We start from the raw sequence: 20,050 nt of genomic DNA, 5'->3' as shown, positions 1-20,050 counted from the left end.
ATGAGAGAGATGGAAGTACCTCCAAAGGAACGTCATCCCCATATGGGGACGAGCAAGATGTCAGCATGTTCTGGGTTGAACTGTGTGCCTCCCTCTGCCCCAATTCACATGTTGAATTTCTAGCCCCCAATACCTCAGAATTTGATGTTATTTGGAAACAGAGTTTTCGCAGATGTAATTAGTTAGGTTGAGATGAGGTTGTACTGGAGTGGGATGGGCCCTACCCCAAAATGTCCTTATGAAAAGGGGAAGTATGGGCACAGACCTGCATGGGGGGAACAGCAGGTGAAGATGGAGTGATACTGAGAAACCCAGGAACTAGCAGGAGCTGGAGGAAGCCTGGAGCAGATCCTTCCCAGAGCCTTCGCTGGGGCCTCCAGGCTGAAACAGTCGGTCTCTGTGGTTTAAGCCACAGCCTGTGGCACTGGGTTAGGGCAGCCCCAGGAAACTGAATGGCGAGAGCAGAGCATTGGCCTGTGGGAGCCAATGGTTTAACAGGGCACTTCCCAAAGGGTGAGCTTAAATCACCTGGGAGTGGAACAAGAAGTCACCGAGGTTGCCAGGAAAAAAAAAAAAAAATCTGTCTATCTAGCTATACACAAAACATCCTCCTGCAAACCAACAGACATTTTTAAGCACTTTGGCCCTGGTTTGAAGATAGAGGGAGGCTTCATTGACCAAGTAACCTTGTTTCCAGCCTAAAGCTGACGAGACAGGTGTGGTTGAGGCTGTGAAAATGAACCAAGGAAACCTCATTAAAATTGACGTGGGGAAGCCCTGAAGGTGGAGCTCTCACGCAGGACCACCCACTGCCATCTGCAGACTCCAGCAGGAAGAAAGCTACCTAGTACTCCGCAACAGGAAGTCCATTTTACTATCCAGGAAAGAGGAAGATTTTCTCCTTGCCCAGCAACAGCCTGACCAATGAGAAGCCACCTGAATGCTCACTCTCCTCCAATGGACTTCCACTCCTAATGGCCTCTCCCAATTCCTCCTTTTTTCTCTATAAAGTAATGCTCCTCTCCTTTGTTCTCCAGACTTGCCTATGGGTTTGCCAAAGTTTGCATGTCCTGAACTGCTATTCCCAAATAGACCCATTTTTGCTGGTAAAATGATTATTTTAAGGTTGACAAGACCAGTCTATGCACTTGGGGATGGTGTGGACAGTCAGTGCTGGAGGCAGCACCTGTTCTTATGAGAGGAGGCCAGGCCAGACATCATCTCCATGCACAGAGCAAGTGTGTGTGGGTGGGTAGGAATGGGGTTGGGATGATAAATGCTGGTGGGCATGTGAACGGTCAGAGAGTCCAGTTGGTTTCTGGGGGGTCCCAGTGGGCACAGACACATGGAGGCTGGGGAGCAGGTGGTGGTTCAAAGCCTTTATTGGACTGAGGTGTGTGCATACAGGGACATGGAGGGCCTGCTGTCACAGCTCTGTCTGATGGGGACATGACCCTCAGAGGTGAGGCGGAGGCCTGGGAGCTGGGCCAGGAGGGCTGGCAGAGAGCCTTTGGGGGCCCTGGAAGGTGGATGAGAGCCAGGGATGACCCTGGGCTGAGGGGGAAATGGGCCTGTTGATGAGGGTCTGACGCACGTCCTGGGAAGCCTCTGGGGACCAGGAAGGGTGTGGAGAGTAGGGTGTCACGGGATAGAGAGAAGGGGTGGAGGCCAGCAGGGCTGCAGGACCCTGGGGATCGCTGGGTGGGGAGGGGAACTCCACTCCTGACTTTATACCCACACCTGGAGAGGTCGAGTCTGCAGCGCTCTGCACCTCTCTTGGCGGGATCTGAGTAGCACCACGGACAGGAGGACAGAGCCTGCAGGGCTGGGGGGTGCGTGCCGGGGCGGGTGGGGCGCTAGCAGATCCAGCGGATGAACCTGTCGAAGAAGCCGGGCTGGGCCAGGCTGTCATAGTTCTTCTCACGGAAGACGGCAGCCGTGTCGCCCAGGCTGATCTTGGAGAGCACATCCATGTCCACGTCGTCGCCCACGGCCACCACGGTGGGCACCACGTTCTGCTTGCGCATGGAGTGCACAGCCTCGTCCAGGCTGTCGTTGCCCGTGACGCCGTCCGTGAGGAACACGAAGGACAGCTCGGCGTGGCGGCGCGCCCCAGCCCGCGTGCCGAGCACCACCTGGTTGATGGCGTGCACGATGCCCGAGCTCACGTGTGAGAAGGAGTTGAGGTAGCGTGCGCTCTCCAGTGCCTCGTGGATGACCGTCAGGTTGGAGGTCAGTGGGAAGGCCACCTGCTGCTCGCGAGGGCCCCCAAACTGCAGCATCGCCACGCGTGCGTTGAGCGGGTCATCGTCCCTGCGTGCCAGGGTCAGCCGCCGGGACACCTCCTCCACGAAGCGCCGGGCCTTGTGGAAGTTCTGCTCACCTAGCCGCTCGGAGCCATCCAGGAGGAAGACGATGTCCACGGGCCGCTGGGTGCACTGGGCCACGTACAGCTCTGGGAGGGAAATAGGGGTGGTGGGCAGGGGCGACCCAGGCGGGGCCCTCACTAGCCCCGCCCTGGCCAAGCCCCTCTGTGCCACAACCCACCCAGGCCGTATCCCCTCTCGGGCCGAGCCTACTCTGCCACACCCTGCACCGCATCCCTTCATGCGCCCGCCCACTGGAGCAACGTGAGCAGCTGGAGCTTGGGGGGCTGTACCCAAAGTCACCTGATGTTGGAGCCCCCCCACAGCCCCTGGGTGGGGGTGCAGAGCCCCACACTGTCTCCTCAGACCCTCATTATCTTTCTTGGTTGTGCCCCCACAAGGAAATGTCTTGAAACATGAGGACGGAAGGCCCTTTCCACCCTACAAGCACCATCTCTGCCAAGTGCCTCCTCCAGGCCCTCCAGGCAGGCAGGGTCAGCAAAGCCCCTTCACTGGGCCCAAGAACTGGATCCCCCAGAAGGGGACTGTTCTTCTCTAAACAGTCCATGGGGCGCGGTGAAGTGGGGGTGGGAGAGAGGGGCAGGAGGCTGTCATCATGTCTGTAATTAGGTAAAAAGACCTCGTGAAGACCTTGGCCCTGGAGACCTTGGACGCAAGGACCCACCTATAGCTGTGACCCCCGTGGTCCCCCCTGTTCCAGAGCTGCCTGGTGCTGCCCAGGCCACATCTCTCCTGGCCCTCGGAGCATCGGAGAGAGAATGAGCCTAGGTCTCCTCTGACTGGACAAGGCTTTGGTGGGGGTGGGCACAGGTGTGGCCAGACCCCTGCCGTAGCCTAGGTCCGTGGTCGGCAAACTGCGACTCGCGAGCCACATGCGGCTCTTTGGCCCCTTGAGTGTGGCTCTTCCACAAAATACCACGGCCTGGGCGAGTCTATTTTGAAGAAGTGGCATTAGAAGAAATTTAAGTTTAAAAACATTTGGCTCTCCAAAGAAATTTCAGTTGTTGTACTGTTGATATTTGGCTCTGTTGACTAATGAGTTTGCCGAGCACTGGCCTAGGTGACTCACTGTGACCTGAGGAGACCCTTGTCCCCTTCCGGGCAGTGAGCAGCCCTGGACATGCTGGACGACATGGGGGCAAGGCTGCAGCCGGGATGGAGGCCGGGCCTCTGGTGGGTCATAAGCACCAGCCTGAAACCCACTCCCCACACACGTGGACCACCTGCTACAGACACGCAGCCCGGCTCCTGCCTCAAGGCCTTACTGGAGACCTCCGCCCCACGGGCACCCCTCTGGGACGTGGGCCAGCAAGGACTCTCTCACAGCCCAGGTTTGCCCACTGCTGGGGCTGGCTGCTCAGGGATCCCATCAGGAAGGCGGTCCTGACCCGCAGTACCAATGCCTGAGGCCTCAGCCCGGGACCTGGCTCTGGAGCGGCGCCCACCCGCGCAGGTAGGTGGCTGCTGTGGACCAGCCCCAGCCAGCAGCAGTCCCCAGCACATCACTCAGCCACAGCAAGGCGCTCACGATCTGTTTTTCAGCTTTTATAGAACACTGAACATGTGCTCAGCACCTGAGGGACGCCCCCTCCCGGGGTGTGTCACCACGCGGTGCCAGGCGCCAGCGGACAGGAGGATGCTTTCTTAAGGAGCTTATTAATGACGTAGCTTATTTTGGTGGCAGTGCAAACGAATAGCAGCTTCTTCTCTAAACACACCCAGTTCTCTGGGCGCCTGACTTCAAGTCCTACAAGCAGGCGGATGTGGGGAGGGCTCTGGTTTTCGGGAAGTTTTCCTCAACAAGGGGTGCCTGGACACAGAGGCCGGAAGCTGAACCAGGAGTGGTGGGGTGTTTAGGGGAGCCTGTTCCCCTTCTTTCCCTCTGCTGACCCCCACCCACGGCAGGGAGCCTGTGCAGCAGGGAGGTGAGACCCTGCCCCTGGGAATCGGGTGGGGGCACAGGCAGGAGCAGTGACAGGGCCCAAGGACGAGGGCTTCTCCGTATTAATCTGGCTTCTGGGGAACGGGCACGAATGGGTCTGAACCTGCTCCGGCAGTCCTTAGAGGGCGCCCCTGACCTCCCCGAGGGCCCGGGGCAGGAGGAGGACGAGGAGGTGGTGTCTGCGGTCCTTCCCTGTCGGCCAGCTGCGTTGGCAGGTTTGCCCTAATGGGTGACTCTTACGTCCCCTAAATGTGTGAGACAGCTCAGCTAGATGGGGGAGGGGGGTTGTCAGCTGAATACTGTCCCCCAAAGAGGCCTACATCCTAGTCTTGAAGCCTGCAAATGTGACCTTATGTGGCAAAACGGGGCTTTGCAGAGGGGCCTGACGTACAGACCTTGAGATGGGAGACTGTCCAAGGCTCTCTGGTTGGCCCTAAATGCCACCTGTGTCCTTACAAGGGAGCAGAGGAAGGTTAGGCTACAGAGCGAGGCCATGTGACCATGCAGGCAGCTGGGAGCTGGGAGCTGGGAGGGCCCTCCCTGGAGCCCCCCTGGAGGGGGGGAGCGAGGGCCTGCTGACACCTCGATTTTGGTGCCTGACCTCCGGCCTGAGAGATTCCTGTTGTCACAGCCCCCAGCACGGCGGGCAGCCCCGGGAGCGAATGCGGCCCAGCTGGGGCAGCCCGTGGCTTCAGCAGAGCGCTAGCACGGTCTCGGGGTCGCCCACAATGTCCCTGTGCACCAGCTTAAAGGTGTCAATGAACAGCTCCATCCAGTCCTGCCGCTCGCCTCCTGTGGCGAACTTGGCCCGCTCAGCGGTGTAGACCAGCACGGCCACCAGCCTGGAGTAGGCGGCCGGGTCCTGCGTGAGCTCCGTGGCGTTTAGCAACTGTTGGATCTGGGGGATGGTCGTGGGGAAGGAGGCGTCCGGGCCCTCTTCCGTGCGGAGGAAGGTGACCGGGGGCGCATCGCCAGGCCGCGGTCCATCTGCGGGGCATCCAGAGAAGGCTTTAAGGGACTCGGTCAGCGTGAGCGGGCCTCCAGCCGCCCTCCTCGGGCTTCTCTCCTCGGAGATGAGTTGGGATCAGAGCCAGGAGCGAGGCTGAGGCTCAGCCGGGGTGGGACGAGGAGACCGGGTCGCCGCGGTGCCAGAGCTAAAAGGGCTTTGGGGCCAGCAGCGGGCACATGCCGAGGAGACGGGAGAGAAGGCCTCTGGTCCCCACAGGCCTTAGAACTACAAGACTCTTGGCCCCAACAGCTGCACTGAGACTTGACCAGATGCCAGTATGGCTGCTGACCGCTCAAGGCCGTGCCCTCGGATGACCCAGCTCCTTAAAAATGCTCCACGCTGCCATGAGAACTTAGTCTGTTGCAGCCAAACCTGGTGACAGGACCCTCTCAGCACAGTTACGGTAGAGAGCTTGCAGTTACAAAACCTTCTCTGCCCTTGGGGACATAGATCCCCCCCTCCCAGAACTGTCCCCTTGAGGACCTAGAGCAGCAAACACTCAGGGACGCTCTCGCTCTGTCTCGCAGCCCCTGGGAGGGCAGGGCCTCACTTCCGTGGGCATCTTACGACAACGTGCACCCTGGCCGCCGGTCTTAAAGGTTTGAGAAGTCTGTTTCTCTCCTGCGTATGTGCCAGTCAACACACCCAGGGGGCCTGGTCACAGGGACCCCCTCCCCACCCCCCAGGCCTCTGTGCAGCGGCCGTTAGCCAGTCCCCTGCCTCTGTTTGGGGTGAGTGGGGCTCAGGTTACCCTGGACCTCCTCTCCTGCCGTAGCAACCTCGGAATGAGATCTGTCTTTGTTGCCTTTACCCGGAGTCCAGCTTTGCTTCTCTTTGATAGTCTTGTGGTCCTGACACAATCAGGCATGGGGGAGCACATTCTATAGTTATGTCTGCTTTCTTTTCTCTGGTCACAATGTCTATTTTACTTGGAAATTTCTAGTCAATTTAGAGGAGGGTGAGTTTGAGTTTAGTTCTAGGGGGGCAGTTAGAAGAGGGCGGGGAGGGGTGTTCCAGGGGCCCCTTCCTTTTCTCTGTCAGGTCCTTGAGGGGAAGGGAGATCACCATCCTGGGGGCCAGCGTCTAACGCTGACACCAGACAAGGACATCACAAGAAAGGGAACTGCAGCCCAAGATCTCTCATGAGCAGAGATAACAAAAAACCCACAAAATATCAGCAAATCGAATCCAACAACATATAAAAAAAACCGGTACTCCGTGACTAAGTGGTCTGCAAGGCTGGTTCAATATTCGAAAACAAGTGGCCGCATCTGGCACAGCAACAGGCTGAAGGAGCAGCTCCCGATCGATCGTATCTACAGACCAGACAGGTCATCTGACAAAGCCGTCGTTCACGGGAGGACTGAGCCACGCAGAGTGAGGGACCTTCCTCAGCGCAGGCGGGAGCAGCTGGCATGGAACACAGGTCCAGGCCGGGCGAGGATGCCGGGCCACTGCCTGGCCTGGGCACCGGGGTCTGGGGTCTGGTTTCTAGCCTAGAGGGGTCACATTTACTCTGGGACACACCCCAGGAGGGCTTCGGGTGGTTCTGGCCACCACACACAGCCATTCCCTTAGGGACCCCACGCCCAGGCAGTCTCTGGATGACTCCACAGTGGGGTCACAGGTATGACTTCCATGAGCACTTCCTCGAAAGTTCTCTGTCAGAATAAGTGGGAACCCTGGCCCCCAACTCAACATGTTCCTTCCCGCAGGCACCTCAGCACCTTCAAACCTGCCTGGCGGGCCCTGGCTGCCTGGCCAGGAGCCTGCGCACAAGCCCAGTGTACATGCAGATGTGGGCGCCCTCTGCCAACCGGCCAGCACGGCCCCGCCCCTCTACGCGGCTCCGCCTTCCAGAGCCAGCTCCAGTCCCACCTCACCGCTCCCGGGAGGGCATAGGCAGGTGCCCATATCCCAGCGGGAGGGGCCGGCAATGGCTCCAAGACCCAGGCCGGCAGGACGCCCGGACTGCCAACGGGGGCTCAGCTCCTGCCACCTCTGGGGCAGAGGTGGCAGCATGATGCCCAGAGGAGTGACAACTGCTGTTTTGAGGGACCCCTTGGGGACAGCCTCTCTGTGCCTCCAGGGCCCAGCCACGCACACAGTGCACCAGTTGGGCGGGTCCCCTAAACACAGGCTGGAGTCCTTCCCAGAGGGAAGATGGATGAGCCCTCAGGGGCCTCAGGGAGCCACCAGCCTCTGTGCTCACCTCCCAGAAGGTTTTAAATTAGCCATTTCCTTTACTGGATCCAGGGCTTTCACCTGTGGCGGCTGGGGGCATGACCCTGGGTGTCTGTCTCTCCCCTGGGCAGGGGGATCTGCAGGCCTGAGCACCTGGCACCAAGTGCAGGGCCAGGCCCTTAGCACCCCCTCCCCACACGTGCCAGGTGGGCGGGACAGCAAAAGCTCTGGAGACACAGAACCCTGGGCCCCCCAGCCCCCTTCTCAGACATGCTAAGGCCCAGGGGGCTGAGAAACCCATGGCCTCACTAAGGAGGGGCTCCCACAGTGCATTTCTTGCAAGGTCCTCTGGGCCCCCATCACTGCTAGTCTGAGGGGTGCTCGGTGGCTCCCCGTGTTACCTGTTTGGCAGGGAAGGTCCGGGCACACGATCTGGGGGTCTAGGAGAGAGGAAAGGAGGCCAGGGATCCTGGTCAGGCTCCACTGTCCAGGGCCCACAGACGCCCAGCCCCTGCCCTCCCGGGGTCCTCTTCCCTCCTGCAGGGACAAGGGCTGGGCAGGCCGGGGAGGCGGGAGGCCCAGCGCCGCTCACCCGGGCACAGGACGTCCTCCATGTCGTCGATGAACTTCTCGGCCACCAGGTCGGAGAACAGCGTCATGTTGCGCACCTGCTGGGGCTTGTCGCACGCGATGGAGTTGAGGTTCTCGCTCTCGTGTTTCTCATGGAACATGTCCCCGATGCCGATGGCCGTCACTGTGACCTCGTGGTTGCACAGCGCCCGCAGGTTGAGGTCGTCGTCCCGGGGGTCGTGTCGGCCGTCCGTGATGACCACTGCGAACACGCGGGTCTTCTTGCGCCGGCTTTCCTTGATCAGCTGGTTGTAGGCGAACTTGAGGGCGGAGGGCGTCCAGGTGCCGCCCGCGATCCACTCGAGGTTCTTGACAGCCTCCTTGAAGCTGGACAGCGAGTTGATGCGCTCGTCGTCCAGCTGGATGGCCTCGAAGGTGCCCTCGTGGCTGTACTGCACGACGCCCACTCTGGTCCCTGCGGGCCGGGCGCGGGCGTGAGAGGCTGGCGGCGTCACCCCACGCGCTCGCCACCCTCAAGTGGGGGCCTTGGGACCCTTGGCCAAGCTAACATCCCTCCCGGGACTGGGTGTCCGGGTGTCCTGCCCAGGGCCTCCTGCCCCCGCCCCCGAGGGTGCAGCTGACCTGTCTCGGACTTGGGGTCCTTGGCGATGGCCCCCAGCCTGTTGACCACGTTGATGACGAAGTTCTTCTCCAGCGTGAAGTTGGTGTAGCCGATGCTCTCAGAGCTGTCGATGACAAACACCACGTCCAGGGCGCCACACCGCTTCTCACAGTCTGCGGGCCGGCAGAGGGGCGATGGCTGTGTGCGCTGGCCCCAGCCCAGAACACCCCCCCACACAGCGCACAGCCCGGTGCACCGTGGGAAACGATCACCACCAGGGGGAGGGTGGGACTCTGATGACCCTGACCTCTGGGCGATGACCCCAACCCCTGGACGATGACCCTGACTCCTGGACGAGAGCTGGGGGCAGCCCGGCAGCACCCCGGTGTGGGGACTGAGACTCACCACAGCACCCGCACGTCTCCCGCACGTAGGTCATGACGTCGCACTCCTGCAACACAGTGGGTCAGTCCAGCCAGGACGGCAACCCGAGAGGGGCCAGGGGTCTGCAGTCCTGCTCCCCTCGCCTCTGACCTCGCCCTGCTGACCTCCCCCTGCTGACCTTGACCTCTGACCTCCCCCTGCTGACCTTGCCCTGCTGACCTTATGCTAACACCCCTGCTGACCTTGCCTGCTGACCTTGCACTGGTCCCACTCCTTCTGACCTCGCCCTCTGACACTGTCCTGGCTTTTCGGTTTTAGGAGGGAGGACACTGATTCCATCCCCAGCTGGTACCTACCGTGAGGCCGGGGTCTCCGGGGGGTCCGGGCTCTCCCTGGAGGAGAAGGATGACAGTGAGAGGTGACCACTGAGGCTGAGCAGGGTCTCTGCACCTGACCCTGGGCTTCCACCACAGGCAGAGCCCCGTGGTTCAGGGTGTGTGTTGGCCTGACTGGCCCAGAGGCTATGGCCTGAGGGCCCTATGGACGGGGAACTGACCTACCTCAGGTCCTGGGGATCCTCTCGGCCCCCGAGGGCCCGGCTCACCAGGGGGACCAGGATCTGCCTGAGAAGGGAAAAAAGCAGGTCGGCTCAGCAAACACCTATGCACCTCCCTTGCTTCTAGGATGAGGAGAGATGAGGAGGGAGGAGAGAGGAGGAGGGATGAGGAGGAGAGAGGAGAGATGACGAGAGAGAGGACAAGAGAGGGGGAGGGAGAGAGGAGGAGGGAGGAAAGAGGAGGAGGGATGAGGAGAGAGGAGGAGGGATGAGGAGAGATGAGGAGAGAGGTGAGAGGAGGAGAGAAGAGAGGAGGAGAGAGGAGGAGGAGGGAAAAAGAGAGAGGAGGAAGAGGGCTGAGAAAGGAGGAGGGATGAGGAGGGATGAGGAGAGAGGAGGAGGGATGAGGAGAGATGAGGAGAGAGGAGGAGGGAGGAGGAGGAGGGCTGAGAAAGGAGGAGAGAGGAGGAGAGATTAGGAGGGAGAAGGTGGGAGGAGGAGAGAGGAGGAGGAAGGAGGAGGAGGAAGGAGGGCTGAGGAGAGAGAGGAGGAAGAGGGCTGAGAAAGGAGGAGGGATGAGGAGGGAGGATGAGGGCTGAGAAAGGAGGGAGGAGGGTCAAGGAGGACACTTACAGGCTCGCCCTTTTCTCCTTTCCGCCCAGGTGGTCCTTTCACTCCGAAGTCGCCTCTGCCCCCCTGGGACACAGGACACAGGTTAGCCCCGGCGGAGGACCTCGTGGGAGAGCTCTGCTTGCCCCCGCCGCCCCCAGTCTCCCAAGACCTCCAGTGGGTCTTCCGGGGACACAGACGTGTTTGTCCAGGAAAACCCATGCCTGGCTCTTGGGGTCAGTGAGGTGGCAACAGCACAGGGCGTTCTGGGCAAGCACGGGTTTTGGTTTGAGAGAGACTAGCCCTCAGCCAGCTGGCGACCACACTCAGCACTCAGCATGGGGCAGCGCGGGTGCCAAGCCCGGTGAGGGGTGCGGCGCTCCAGCCACCGGAGCAGGGCACTGACCACCCCAGGCAGGTGCAGAGGGGCCCCTCCGTACCTCGGGGCCAGGTGGGCCTGGCTCGCCTTTCTCTCCCTGGAAGAAAGCACAGGTGGGGGTTACTCAGCACAGACCCCCGAGAGCTGATGTGCTGACCCCTTAGCTGGGGACCTGGAGGTTTTCTGCTGCCTCCTCCCTTCCCTCCTGGGGGTCTCAGTTGTCACAATCTGTGGGCGAATGCTGCCTGGGCTGCATCCCAGACAATTTCTGGGGACCTGCGTCTGCACTCAATGTGTGACTCCCGAGCCCCTCGCACCCTGTGCCCCGTGGGGAGGCCCTCCAGGGAACTAGAGGGAATCTTCAGGGCCCTCCCGGCAATGCCCACCCCTCCCTGGGGGCTCCAATCCCATGCCAGGACTCACAGGCGCTCCTCGGGGTCCTGGGTAGCTGAATCCAGGCCTGCCAGGGTCTCCCTGGAGGAAGGGGGAGGCCGGTCAGGGAAGGTCCAGGGGAAATGTGAATAGTCAGCGTGGACCGAGGCCCAGGGGTCTGGGCGGCTGGTCTGCCTGGACGGGGCTTTGGGGAGGGTGTGCTACCCCCCAGGGTGAGGACGGGAGGGCTGCCTGGCCCCCCGCCATCCTCTCACATCCAGGGCTGGCAGGCACACTCCAGGCGGTCTCATGCTAGAGCTGAGAACAGCCTCCCCCTCCCCCACCTCTTCCTAATCCAGGCAGGAGGGGGTGTACCTTTGGGCCAGGCTGTCCGGAGTCTCCGCGGGGACCAGCATCACCGGGGTCTCCCCGAGATCCCTGAGGTCAGAGAGAAAGTGGGGAGTTGGCACAAGCAGACTGACCAGCACTGCCCTGCTCCCCTGCTGCCCTCAGGGTCACTGCCCGGTTCCTCCTCTTCCACATGCCCCCTCGGGGCTCCCAGGCCTCACCCCTGCCTCTGGCTCACCACCACCCTGACCTGGTAAAGCTGGACCCCTCAGGGAAGGGCCAGGATGTGAGGGGCACAGGGACCCTCGGTCTGAGTTTGCCGTGGGGACAGTGTCCTGCTGAGGACAAGAGGACTACAGAGCAGGGGAGTGAGCCACTGAGGTTGAAGGACAGACAGGGGCCTGAGTCCCAGAACCACAGGCCCCTCCCAGGTGTCCTGCCACTGACCTGCTTCCCAGGCTCCCCCAGAACCCCAGGGGGGCCTCTGGGTCCAGGCAGGCCGCGGTCTCCCTGGAAAGAAAGGGCGCCTCAGAGATCCTGTCATCAGCACTGTAGATGGCGAAGGGTGGGGAGGGGGGGGCGCTGCCCCCCAGGAGGTCCTGGCATGGCCTCGGTCCTCAGCCCTGACATCAGACCTGACAGGGTCTGCAGGGAGGGAAGGACAGGGGGTCCCAGGCTCAGGCCCCTCCAGCCAGGGTGCTGGGTGCCACCTGCCACCCACTTACCTTGGCTCCTTTGCCGCCAACCTCTCCAGCCAGGCCCCGGGGTCCCTCGGGACCAGGATCCCCCTGTGAGAAGAGAGGCCCAGTTATCTGTGGTGTGTGGGGGGGAGAAGGTGGAGGAGGGGGCCATGAAACTGCCTGGAGAGGACCCCAGGTTGTGGGGGGTGAGACTGAAATAGCAGCCCTGCCCGCTCAGCCCCTCAGGGCAGGGGTCCCCACGCATTCCCAGAGGAGGGGGCCCCTCTTCCAAGCCCTTCTCAGACCTCACAGGAAACTCGGATTTATCACAGAGACAGGACCCCCTGCACCAGCTCCGGGAGCGCGTGTGGCGGGTGCTGTGAGGAGCAGCCCGCAGCCTGCACAGCTGTGCGCGCCCCGCCCCGGCGCCCCAGCAGGCAGTGCAGGTGGGGCTACCCTGGCTGCCGCCTGCTTTCCCAGACCGCGCAGAGGGTGTCCCCCTGACAGAGGCCCCGGGTCCCTTCTGTTCTCCCTTGTCACGGGGTACCATCAGCACCACCGTGAGAACCCGGTGCAGAGGCCGACGTGGCTGCGGCACCCCGTTTCCCCGACACGAACACTCACCTTCTCGCCTTTGGGGCCCTCGCTGCCTGGGCTGCCCTTGGTGCCAGGGTCTCCCCTGCGCCCCTGCAGAGAGTGGGTGTGTGGGTGGGGGCCCTGATGGTGGGGGACACAGGAGGACCCACACTCCACCCATGAGGGCTCTGGCTTTGGGGTCTGGAGGCCCCTCAGGAGGGCTTCAGCCCAGATCCTCATTCTCTGCCGGGTGGTTTGGTCCCAGCCGAGGATTTAGGGAATGAGGGAGGGCTCCTGGTCAGCTGTCAGTCCAGGGTGAGTGTCAGTGGACTGACTGGGACCTGGCTCGGACCGGCTATCGGTGTAGTCACTCAGCCCCTTCTGGGGGCCAGGCCGGGCCAGGCCTCAGGACACACATCCTCTGGAGGATCAGCCCTGGGCTGGGCCCTTCCCGCCCCGAGGCAGGACACTCCAGGTTGGCTGGGGGGTGAGGATGCTGTGTGGGACCCATGGAGCATGTGTCCGGGTTTACGTTGAGCCCTCAGAGGTGCCCTGCCAGGAGGGCAAGGTGGGGACGCTGGGCCACTTCATGGGCACTGAGTGTCCGGCAGGGGGATGGCTGAACCCTTCCTCTGCTGCAATGGGGTCATGGAGGCACTGGGGACCCCTCGGGCTCAGAGAGGCCCCGAGCAGGGCACAGCCAGGAGGGCTGGGCAGGAGGCTAGAGGAGACATGCTCTGGGCCCTGGGCTTGAGGGGCCTGAGGGGCCTGAGGGGCCTGAGGGGCCTGAGGGGTGTGAACTCACAGCCTCGCCTTTGGGTCCCCGGGGCCCGGGCCCGCCTTTGGCTCCTTTCACGCCGGAACTTCCCGGGGCTCCGTTGTTGCCTTGATAGCCCTGCGGAGAGGCGACAGCTCAGCCAGGCAGGATGGCCCGGGCCACCTCAGCAGGCGCGGCCTCCCGTGGTCTGGCAGTGGGACAGAGGCTGGTGCCCTGCTCAGGGCCTGGGCTGTCCCTACTGCTTCCCACTGCGGTGGGTCCAGTGGGCACTGCTGGTGTGTGGCTGGGGCAGGACACAGGGACCCTCAGGGGCACTTGCCTTGCTTCCCTTGGCCCCGTCCTCTCCTGGGGGCCCTCTGCGTCCTGGGCGGCCAGCGTCCCCCTGGAAGGATTTGGAGAAATCAGCGTCACACCCCTTGGATGCTGGCCATGGAGCAGGACTCTGGAGGCGCTGGGGGCCCGTGCCTCCCCTCCCATGTAGATGGAGCACACTCTTGGGGGGCAGGGCCCCCATGCAGCTCCAGGTGAATTAATCGGACATGGGCCTTGTCTGTGCGTGCTGGCTTCTCGGGGGGACAGGCTGCCGTTCTGTCCTCCAGGGTCCTGGGCAGCCAGGGGAGTGGCTGCGGGCAGGCACAGCGGTGCCTCTGGTGGCCTAAGAGGCAGAACCCCAAAGCATCGGAGAGCCTTGCACAGGAGCCCCCTGGAGGCCTGGGAGGAGGTGGGCTTGCTGCTATGGCCATTCAGGCACCCCGCAGCTGCCTGAGCCGGGACACACGGTCCTGAGGTAGACATGAGCTGGTGAAGCTCCAGGAGGGCACCCCCTCAGCATGGGCACCCCATAGCCTCCCAGGCAGGACACCCCTAAGCCTCCTCCCCCCGACTGCCTGGTCTGCGGGGACAGGTCCCCTCCGCTGTGCTTCTCGGCCCAGATGCCTCCCCCAGAGGCTGGGCACTGCAGCAGGGAGAAGGCCACCTGGAGGGCAGTGACCCGGTCTGCTCTGGCCGCCGCCACCCTGGCTAGGCCGCCTACCTTGGCACCTTGGTCTCCAGGTTCCCCAGGGCTGCCTGCGTCCCCTGGGTAGCCGTCGAGGCCCTGTGAGGGAAGGGGGAGAGAGGCTGTCCTGGGTCTCAAGCTGCACTTGGGGTTTCCCCGTTAGCCCAGGCTCAGCTGACATGGGGAAGGTGACCAGTGTCCCCCGCAATGTCTGAACTGGACGCTCTGCCTGGGTCTCAGTGGCCAGAATCCACCGGGGTTGGGCAGGACGCTCAGACAAACCTCAGAGCCGAGCTCCTCGGGACTCTGGGAAGCCCCAGAGGCCATTTTGTCCTGTTGTGGCCCCAGCCCAGGCTGATCCCTGGGGGTCAGGGATGGGCAGGGCAGGGCTGAAGGAAGAATCCAAGCTCAGGGACTCCCAGCTTCCCCACGCCCACCTGGCGCCTGGTGCCTCTAAGGGATTTAACCTTAATGTGAGGAGGAGCAAAGGCCATGCTTACCCGACTCCCGGGGTCTCCCTTGCAGCCAGGAGGTCCAATGCGCCCCAGCTTGCCCTGAAAGATGAGAGGGGAGCAGATGTGTCAGGAGCCAGATTCAGGAGATGATGCACCAATGACAGGTGTAAGTGGCGGGCAAAGTCCATGCTGGTCTCTACCCAGTGGGCACACGCGTGCGACTGTGCGATTTAATGGCTTGAATGTTACGATGGCATCTCTATGGAGGTGGGAGAGTCCCTGGCTGCAGCTGTGAGCACGAGTGTCCACAGTGCCCCCTTCATGTGTGTGCATGCCTGTGTGCATGTGAGACATGTGTGCATGTGTGAGTGCACGTGATGCTTGTGTACATGTGTGTATGTGTGTGAACTACCACTCAGGCCATTCTGAAGTTCTGCAGAATAGACTTGGAAGTTCCTGCAAGGCTCGGCCTTGGTTTTCAGAAGCAAATGTCTATTCATGCTCTTGTAATGCCCTCATTTGTCCTGCATCCCCTGGACAGGTAAAACTGGGGTGCTGAAGCCACAACTTGTGGGCAGTGGCCAGTGGGCCAGGTCTAGAGGCCCGGCCCCAGGGAGGGAATGAGAACGTTCTGCTCATTCTTCCATTTGAGATACCGCTGTGCACGACCCTCATGCCCAGCCCAGGACGCAGACCCAGGAGCACTACCTTCTGTCCATCGGTCCCGTTCTTGCCGGCCAAGCCGGAGGCGCCCTGGGGGGAGAAGGAAGAGGGGACTCCCGTCAGCCCTGATCGTCATCCCCTTAGAGCAGCAGGAAGAGGGGGGGAGGTGCCCTGCTCGCCCAGCCCACCGCCTGGCTTACCTTCCGCCCATCAGCTCCGAATTCTCCCTGCAGAAGGAAAGTGAGGCCTTTAGCTCAGGTCTCCAGCAACACAGACCCGCTGCCTTAGGGACCCAAGCCTGCCCTTGGCCAAACACCAAGCCAGAAGGACCAAGGCCACCACCAACACGAAGCCCATCATGCCCCCAGCAGGAGCCACAGGCAGGCTCGCTGAGGACACTGGGGAGTTGGGGCCGAGGCTCACGCAGAGGCCATGGGCAGTCTGGCTGCTCAGACTCGGAATCTCACCTTCTCTCCTTTGAAACCAGGAACACCCTGAGGTCGGAAGGAAAGAAAAGCAGCATTATGGCGGGCGTGTGCACGGGACCCAGCAGGCCACCAGAGCGGGCGGTGGCCGGTGGCCTCGGGCGGGGAGGCCTGACCGGGGCTCAGGCTAGACGCTAGGTTTGGGGACAACACTCAGAGTGGTGCTTCCCGTCCCTGGGTCGGAGGGAGAAGGGGAGAGGGCTTGCTGGGCCAGAGACATCTCGATCCTATGGGCTGGCCCCACCTGGAGCCAGGCAGCCCTGGGTTTGTCCCCAAGCCCCCCGCCACTGGGACAGGGCCAGGGGCAACTTGCCTTGGGTCCTGGGAATCCGATGGGTCCTTCAATGCCTGGATCCCCCTGTGGGAAAAGAACAAAGGGCCGTGGGTGTAACCCCAGCCTGGAGAGTGGGAGCGGCTGCAGTGGGTGGGAGGACACTTACCTGTCGGCCCTTCTGTCCCGGCTCTCCAGGCTCCCCCATGTTGCCCTTGGCGCCCTGCAAGCAGACAACACAAAAGGGGTAAACCAAGGCAGGGAGGGGCAGGGTGGGCCACCAGGGACCCTGTCACTGGCTTCTGGGAGGTGGAAGAGTAAGTCTCAGGGTTAGAGTGACTTGGCTGCTGGTCCCACCCAGGTGACAACGGCAATGCCACATGGAGACGTCCTAGAGTAGGGCCAGCTGCCCCTGAGGACCCTGGCCTCTGTCAGACCAGGGCCCGTTTGATCCTGTTTCTCTGAGCTCTGACGGACAGCCCCGGGGTGGGCACCCGCCAGGCCTCTGCAGCAGCAGCACCTGCCGAGGCGGCACCCACCCTTGAGGGCACACTGCTCAAGACACCAACTTGTTTACTTTATAAGAGTATTTTAATGGCAAATAACTTAAAAAGTATCCCTACTCTTCTCAAAATGCCATTGAAAAGGAAGTAGATAAAAATGGAACTTCAGTTCCTTCAGGGTCAGAAGTGTTGAGCCCGTGGAGGTTTAGTTGGCCCTGAATTCATAGTTCAAGAGGGGGCGGGGGCTTCCTGGCAGGGCAGACCCCAGGGAGGTCTGGGTAGCTTACCTTTTGTCCACGGTAGCCCTTGGGGCCAGGGGGCCCGGGGATCTCCAGACAGCTCACCTTGTAGCACTGAAACAAGAAGGAAGTGAGGCCAGAATGATGGGTCCCAGTTGAGAGGGAGGGAGAGAGGGAGGGAGGATACTGCCCAGGTGCCCGGCCTGCTAGGGGTGGGCCGTCCCGAGCACGGGGCTGGATAAAGGACCACGCTCAGGCCCACCAGGGTGGGGCTCTACATAGGCTCTAGTCAAGTTTTGGAAACCGAGGCTGGGTTGAGCAATGACTGACAGTAGCAAGGACTACATAGCGGTTGGCTAGGCATCCTTGTGCTTGCGTGTGAGACACTGTGTTGTGAGCAGCTTGCCAGGGGAGGGTGTGCTTGCAGGAGCCTCTCGAGTGGGAAGCACTCCGTCCTGGGCTGTGAGCTGGGACGCACAGGAGCGGGGCGATGTCAGGGACCCAGGGCTGCAGATCCTGCGCTGGGCACCCAACCGCCGCCCATCTTCTCTTGGACTGGCTCAGGTGGGCGGAGCCCGTCAGTCCAGAGAGCCACCCTCAAACTCAACGCTCATCCACTTGGCGTGTGCTAAGTGAAGGACCCTAATGCCGACCTCCTGGGTTTAAACAGCCTGCTTCGGGTCAGAAGCCCTTTGTCCCAAACTCAAGAGTCTCAGGCCCTACATGGAGCAGAGGGGTCTCTCTCCCTTGCCTCCGGGGAGTGCCAGGGAACTGGCAAGGAGAGGCGTGTGATCTTTGCTGGGTCAGCGCCTCAGAGGCCCCAGGGCACACCCGGCGGGGCTGGCATGGACAGAAATGCCTCTCACCTCTCCATAGGCCTCATGTTTCTGCAGAAAAGACAGAGAGAAACCCTGGTTAGCCACAAGCTGGTGATCGGGCAGCTCCGCATCCAGCAGAGAATGCGGGACATCGGAGCAGGCAGGGCCCTGACCAGAGCTCACCCCCTTCATTCACCGAGGGGGTCACTGACGCCCAGTGACCAGGTCCCAGGGCTCTGCACCCCACTCCCCACCCCACACCCAGTGGGAGGAGGGGACGCTGCAGCTACTCACCATGACCTTGATGATGCGGTTGATGGTGTCCTGGTCGATCTCGGTGGAGTCGGGCAGCATGGTGGCATAGTTGCTGCGGTAGAGCTCCTGGGGCGTGCTGGCGATTTCCCGCAGGCCCTGCTCGTTCAGGTTCCTGTTGGGGGCCACGGCGAAGAGCCGGATGCCCTCCTCACGGGCCCGCTCAGCCTGCATCTTGATGCCGCCGCACGGGCTGCCGGTGACGTGGCCGTCGGTGATGACCACGGCGAAGTTGACCGCGCCGTTGCTCCTGTGCTGCCGGATCTGCTGGGTCATGTTGGCCAGCGCGCAGTCGGTGAACGTGCCGCGGCGGAAGGAGCGGATGCTCTGCAGGCCCTTGGTGAAGGAGGCCCTGTCGCTGCCCGGCGGGCTGAACACCTCCACCTGGTCGGAGAAGTGCAGGCCGCCATAGCGCCAGCTCAGGGCCACCTGGTCCAGGTACAGCTCGTCCTGCAGCTGGCTGATGAACTGCGGCACGAACTGCTGCATGTGGTAGAGCAGGCTGTCGGTGGGGGACTGCATGGTGACGCTCTCCGAGGTGTCCAGCACAAAGTACACGTTGACCGGGCAGTCGGCTTTCTCTGGGGGACACAGGAGGAGTCAGGGGGCTGCACACGGAGGGCCTGCGGTGAGCCATCCTGGGGCTCTGTGCACACGGGTGGTCCTGGGCTCTGCCCCCCACCAGCCTCACTGGCACGCTGGGCCCTGGCTCCCAACAGGCTGTTCCTGCTGCCCACTTTGGTCGCCCAGGAGCCCCAGCCCCTGCGGCTGTACCTGGGCAGTTGCTGCCTCTCTCAGATGTGTCGGGGGCGATGGCCTCCTGCTGCTGGGCGTGCAGGGTCCCCAGGAGGCCCCAGAGCAGGAGGATGGAGCGGGAGCCCCGGAGCATCTTGGCAGCACCGGTGGGTGGTCCCTGACGTCCTGCAACAGGGAAGAGCAGCCGCTGCAGACAGTGGCTCATGAGTGGGTCTTGGAGCCCCTCCTGGTCCCGATGGTGGGGGTGGCACACACCGAGGGTCAGCCAGCACCTGGGCTAAGGGACCCTGGATGGGGCCACAAGCATTTAGTGGGCACAGAGACTGCGGGCTTTGGGCTCAGTTCTGGGTGGGATTAGCACGTTCACCGCTGTCCCTGCCCTGGAGCCTCTGTCGGAAGACAGGCTGACTCTTGGGAACTGAAAGCATCATGAGGACCACGGGGAGGGTGCCGGGGGCAGGGCAGAGGGGTCAGCTGGGGGTGACCGGAAGGAAGGGCAGCAGGGGAGGGGTGAGTGAGGTCCAGGCTGGGGTGGGGATGGGCCTTGGTACTTGATTCCTATTTGTCCAAATAACCCCACACTGACTGGTTAGGGAGAAAGGCCTGGGGGTGGAACATAGGGGCCGGCAGGCAGTGGGTGCTCGGGATTGGGGGACCTTTCTCAGAGCCGATGACTGTGCCCCCGCATGTGTTCACGGATCTGCTTCCCTGTCGCTTGCTGCTCCCTGTGCCCAGGCCCACCCTGTGGCCACACAGGCAGGGAGAGACCTGGAGGCTGGGGCGGGCTGGCTGGGCGTAGGAACCAGGTGTGAGAGGAATGAGAACTCTCTGTGGGAAGGTGAGGAAGGGGCTCGGCCCAGATGTTCTGGTGGAGACTCCTGCAACCTGGTTCACATCCCCCTGCCCCCAAGCTGCCTCCCAAAGCCCCCAGAACCCAGGCAGGCCCAAAGAAGATGGGGCCTCGCCAGGAACTTGGGGTCCTGCTGGTGGGGGCAGCACTAGCTGGCTGGGCCCTCGCAGGGCTAGGGGTGACCGACGGAATAATCTGGAAGAGATGGTGTGTGACATCCAAGACTAGGTCATCAAAGACACGGTGGCTTTTGCCTGGTTCTCTTGGATTGCCTGCTAAAGGGGAAGCCAGCTAAACAGGAACGC

The 20,050-nt window shown here is 62.1% G+C and overlaps 1 protein-coding gene across 2 annotated transcripts in view; it reads right to left on the bottom strand.

The window, feature by feature from the left end:
* Positions 1–1,364: 1,364 nt before the first annotated feature.
* Positions 1,365–20,050, bottom strand: part of COL6A2 (collagen type VI alpha 2 chain) — a 29,885-nt gene continuing 11,199 nt past the window's right edge. Inside the window, exons 2-28 of one of the 2 annotated variants that reach the window (XM_008145643.3) lie at positions 18,914–19,060; positions 18,122–18,720; positions 17,876–17,896; positions 17,058–17,123; positions 16,437–16,490; positions 16,310–16,354; positions 15,979–16,005; positions 15,712–15,738; positions 15,557–15,601; positions 14,894–14,947; positions 14,430–14,492; positions 13,716–13,778; positions 13,424–13,513; positions 12,667–12,729; positions 12,088–12,150; positions 11,810–11,872; positions 11,390–11,452; positions 11,066–11,116; positions 10,704–10,739; positions 10,288–10,350; positions 9,659–9,721; positions 9,455–9,490; positions 9,120–9,165; positions 8,735–8,887; positions 8,115–8,567; positions 7,924–7,962; positions 1,365–2,455 (exon numbers count right to left, since the gene is read on the bottom strand). In XM_008145643.3, coding sequence (XP_008143865.1) covers positions 1,857–2,455; positions 7,924–7,962; positions 8,115–8,567; positions 8,735–8,887; positions 9,120–9,165; positions 9,455–9,490; positions 9,659–9,721; positions 10,288–10,350; positions 10,704–10,739; positions 11,066–11,116; positions 11,390–11,452; positions 11,810–11,872; positions 12,088–12,150; positions 12,667–12,729; positions 13,424–13,513; positions 13,716–13,778; positions 14,430–14,492; positions 14,894–14,947; positions 15,557–15,601; positions 15,712–15,738; positions 15,979–16,005; positions 16,310–16,354; positions 16,437–16,490; positions 17,058–17,123; positions 17,876–17,896; positions 18,122–18,720; positions 18,914–19,028 — 3,060 coding nt within the window. In that variant the 5' untranslated portion in view covers positions 19,029–19,060 and the 3' untranslated portion in view covers positions 1,365–1,856. Of the gene's footprint in view, positions 2,456–3,918; positions 5,317–7,923; positions 7,963–8,114; positions 8,568–8,734; positions 8,888–9,119; positions 9,166–9,454; positions 9,491–9,658; positions 9,722–10,287; positions 10,351–10,703; positions 10,740–11,065; positions 11,117–11,389; positions 11,453–11,809; positions 11,873–12,087; positions 12,151–12,666; positions 12,730–13,423; positions 13,514–13,715; positions 13,779–14,429; positions 14,493–14,893; positions 14,948–15,556; positions 15,602–15,711; positions 15,739–15,978; positions 16,006–16,309; positions 16,355–16,436; positions 16,491–17,057; positions 17,124–17,875; positions 17,897–18,121; positions 18,721–18,913; positions 19,061–20,050 lie in introns of those variants that run through there. The other variant, XM_008145644.3, reaches the window with a different exon arrangement.

The sequence above is a fragment of the Eptesicus fuscus genome, chromosome 3 (genome assembly GCF_027574615.1).
Source record: "Eptesicus fuscus isolate TK198812 chromosome 3, DD_ASM_mEF_20220401, whole genome shotgun sequence".
Classification (NCBI taxonomy): domain Eukaryota; kingdom Metazoa; phylum Chordata; class Mammalia; order Chiroptera; family Vespertilionidae; genus Eptesicus; species Eptesicus fuscus.
This window is presented reverse-complemented; position numbering and strand designations above follow the sequence as displayed.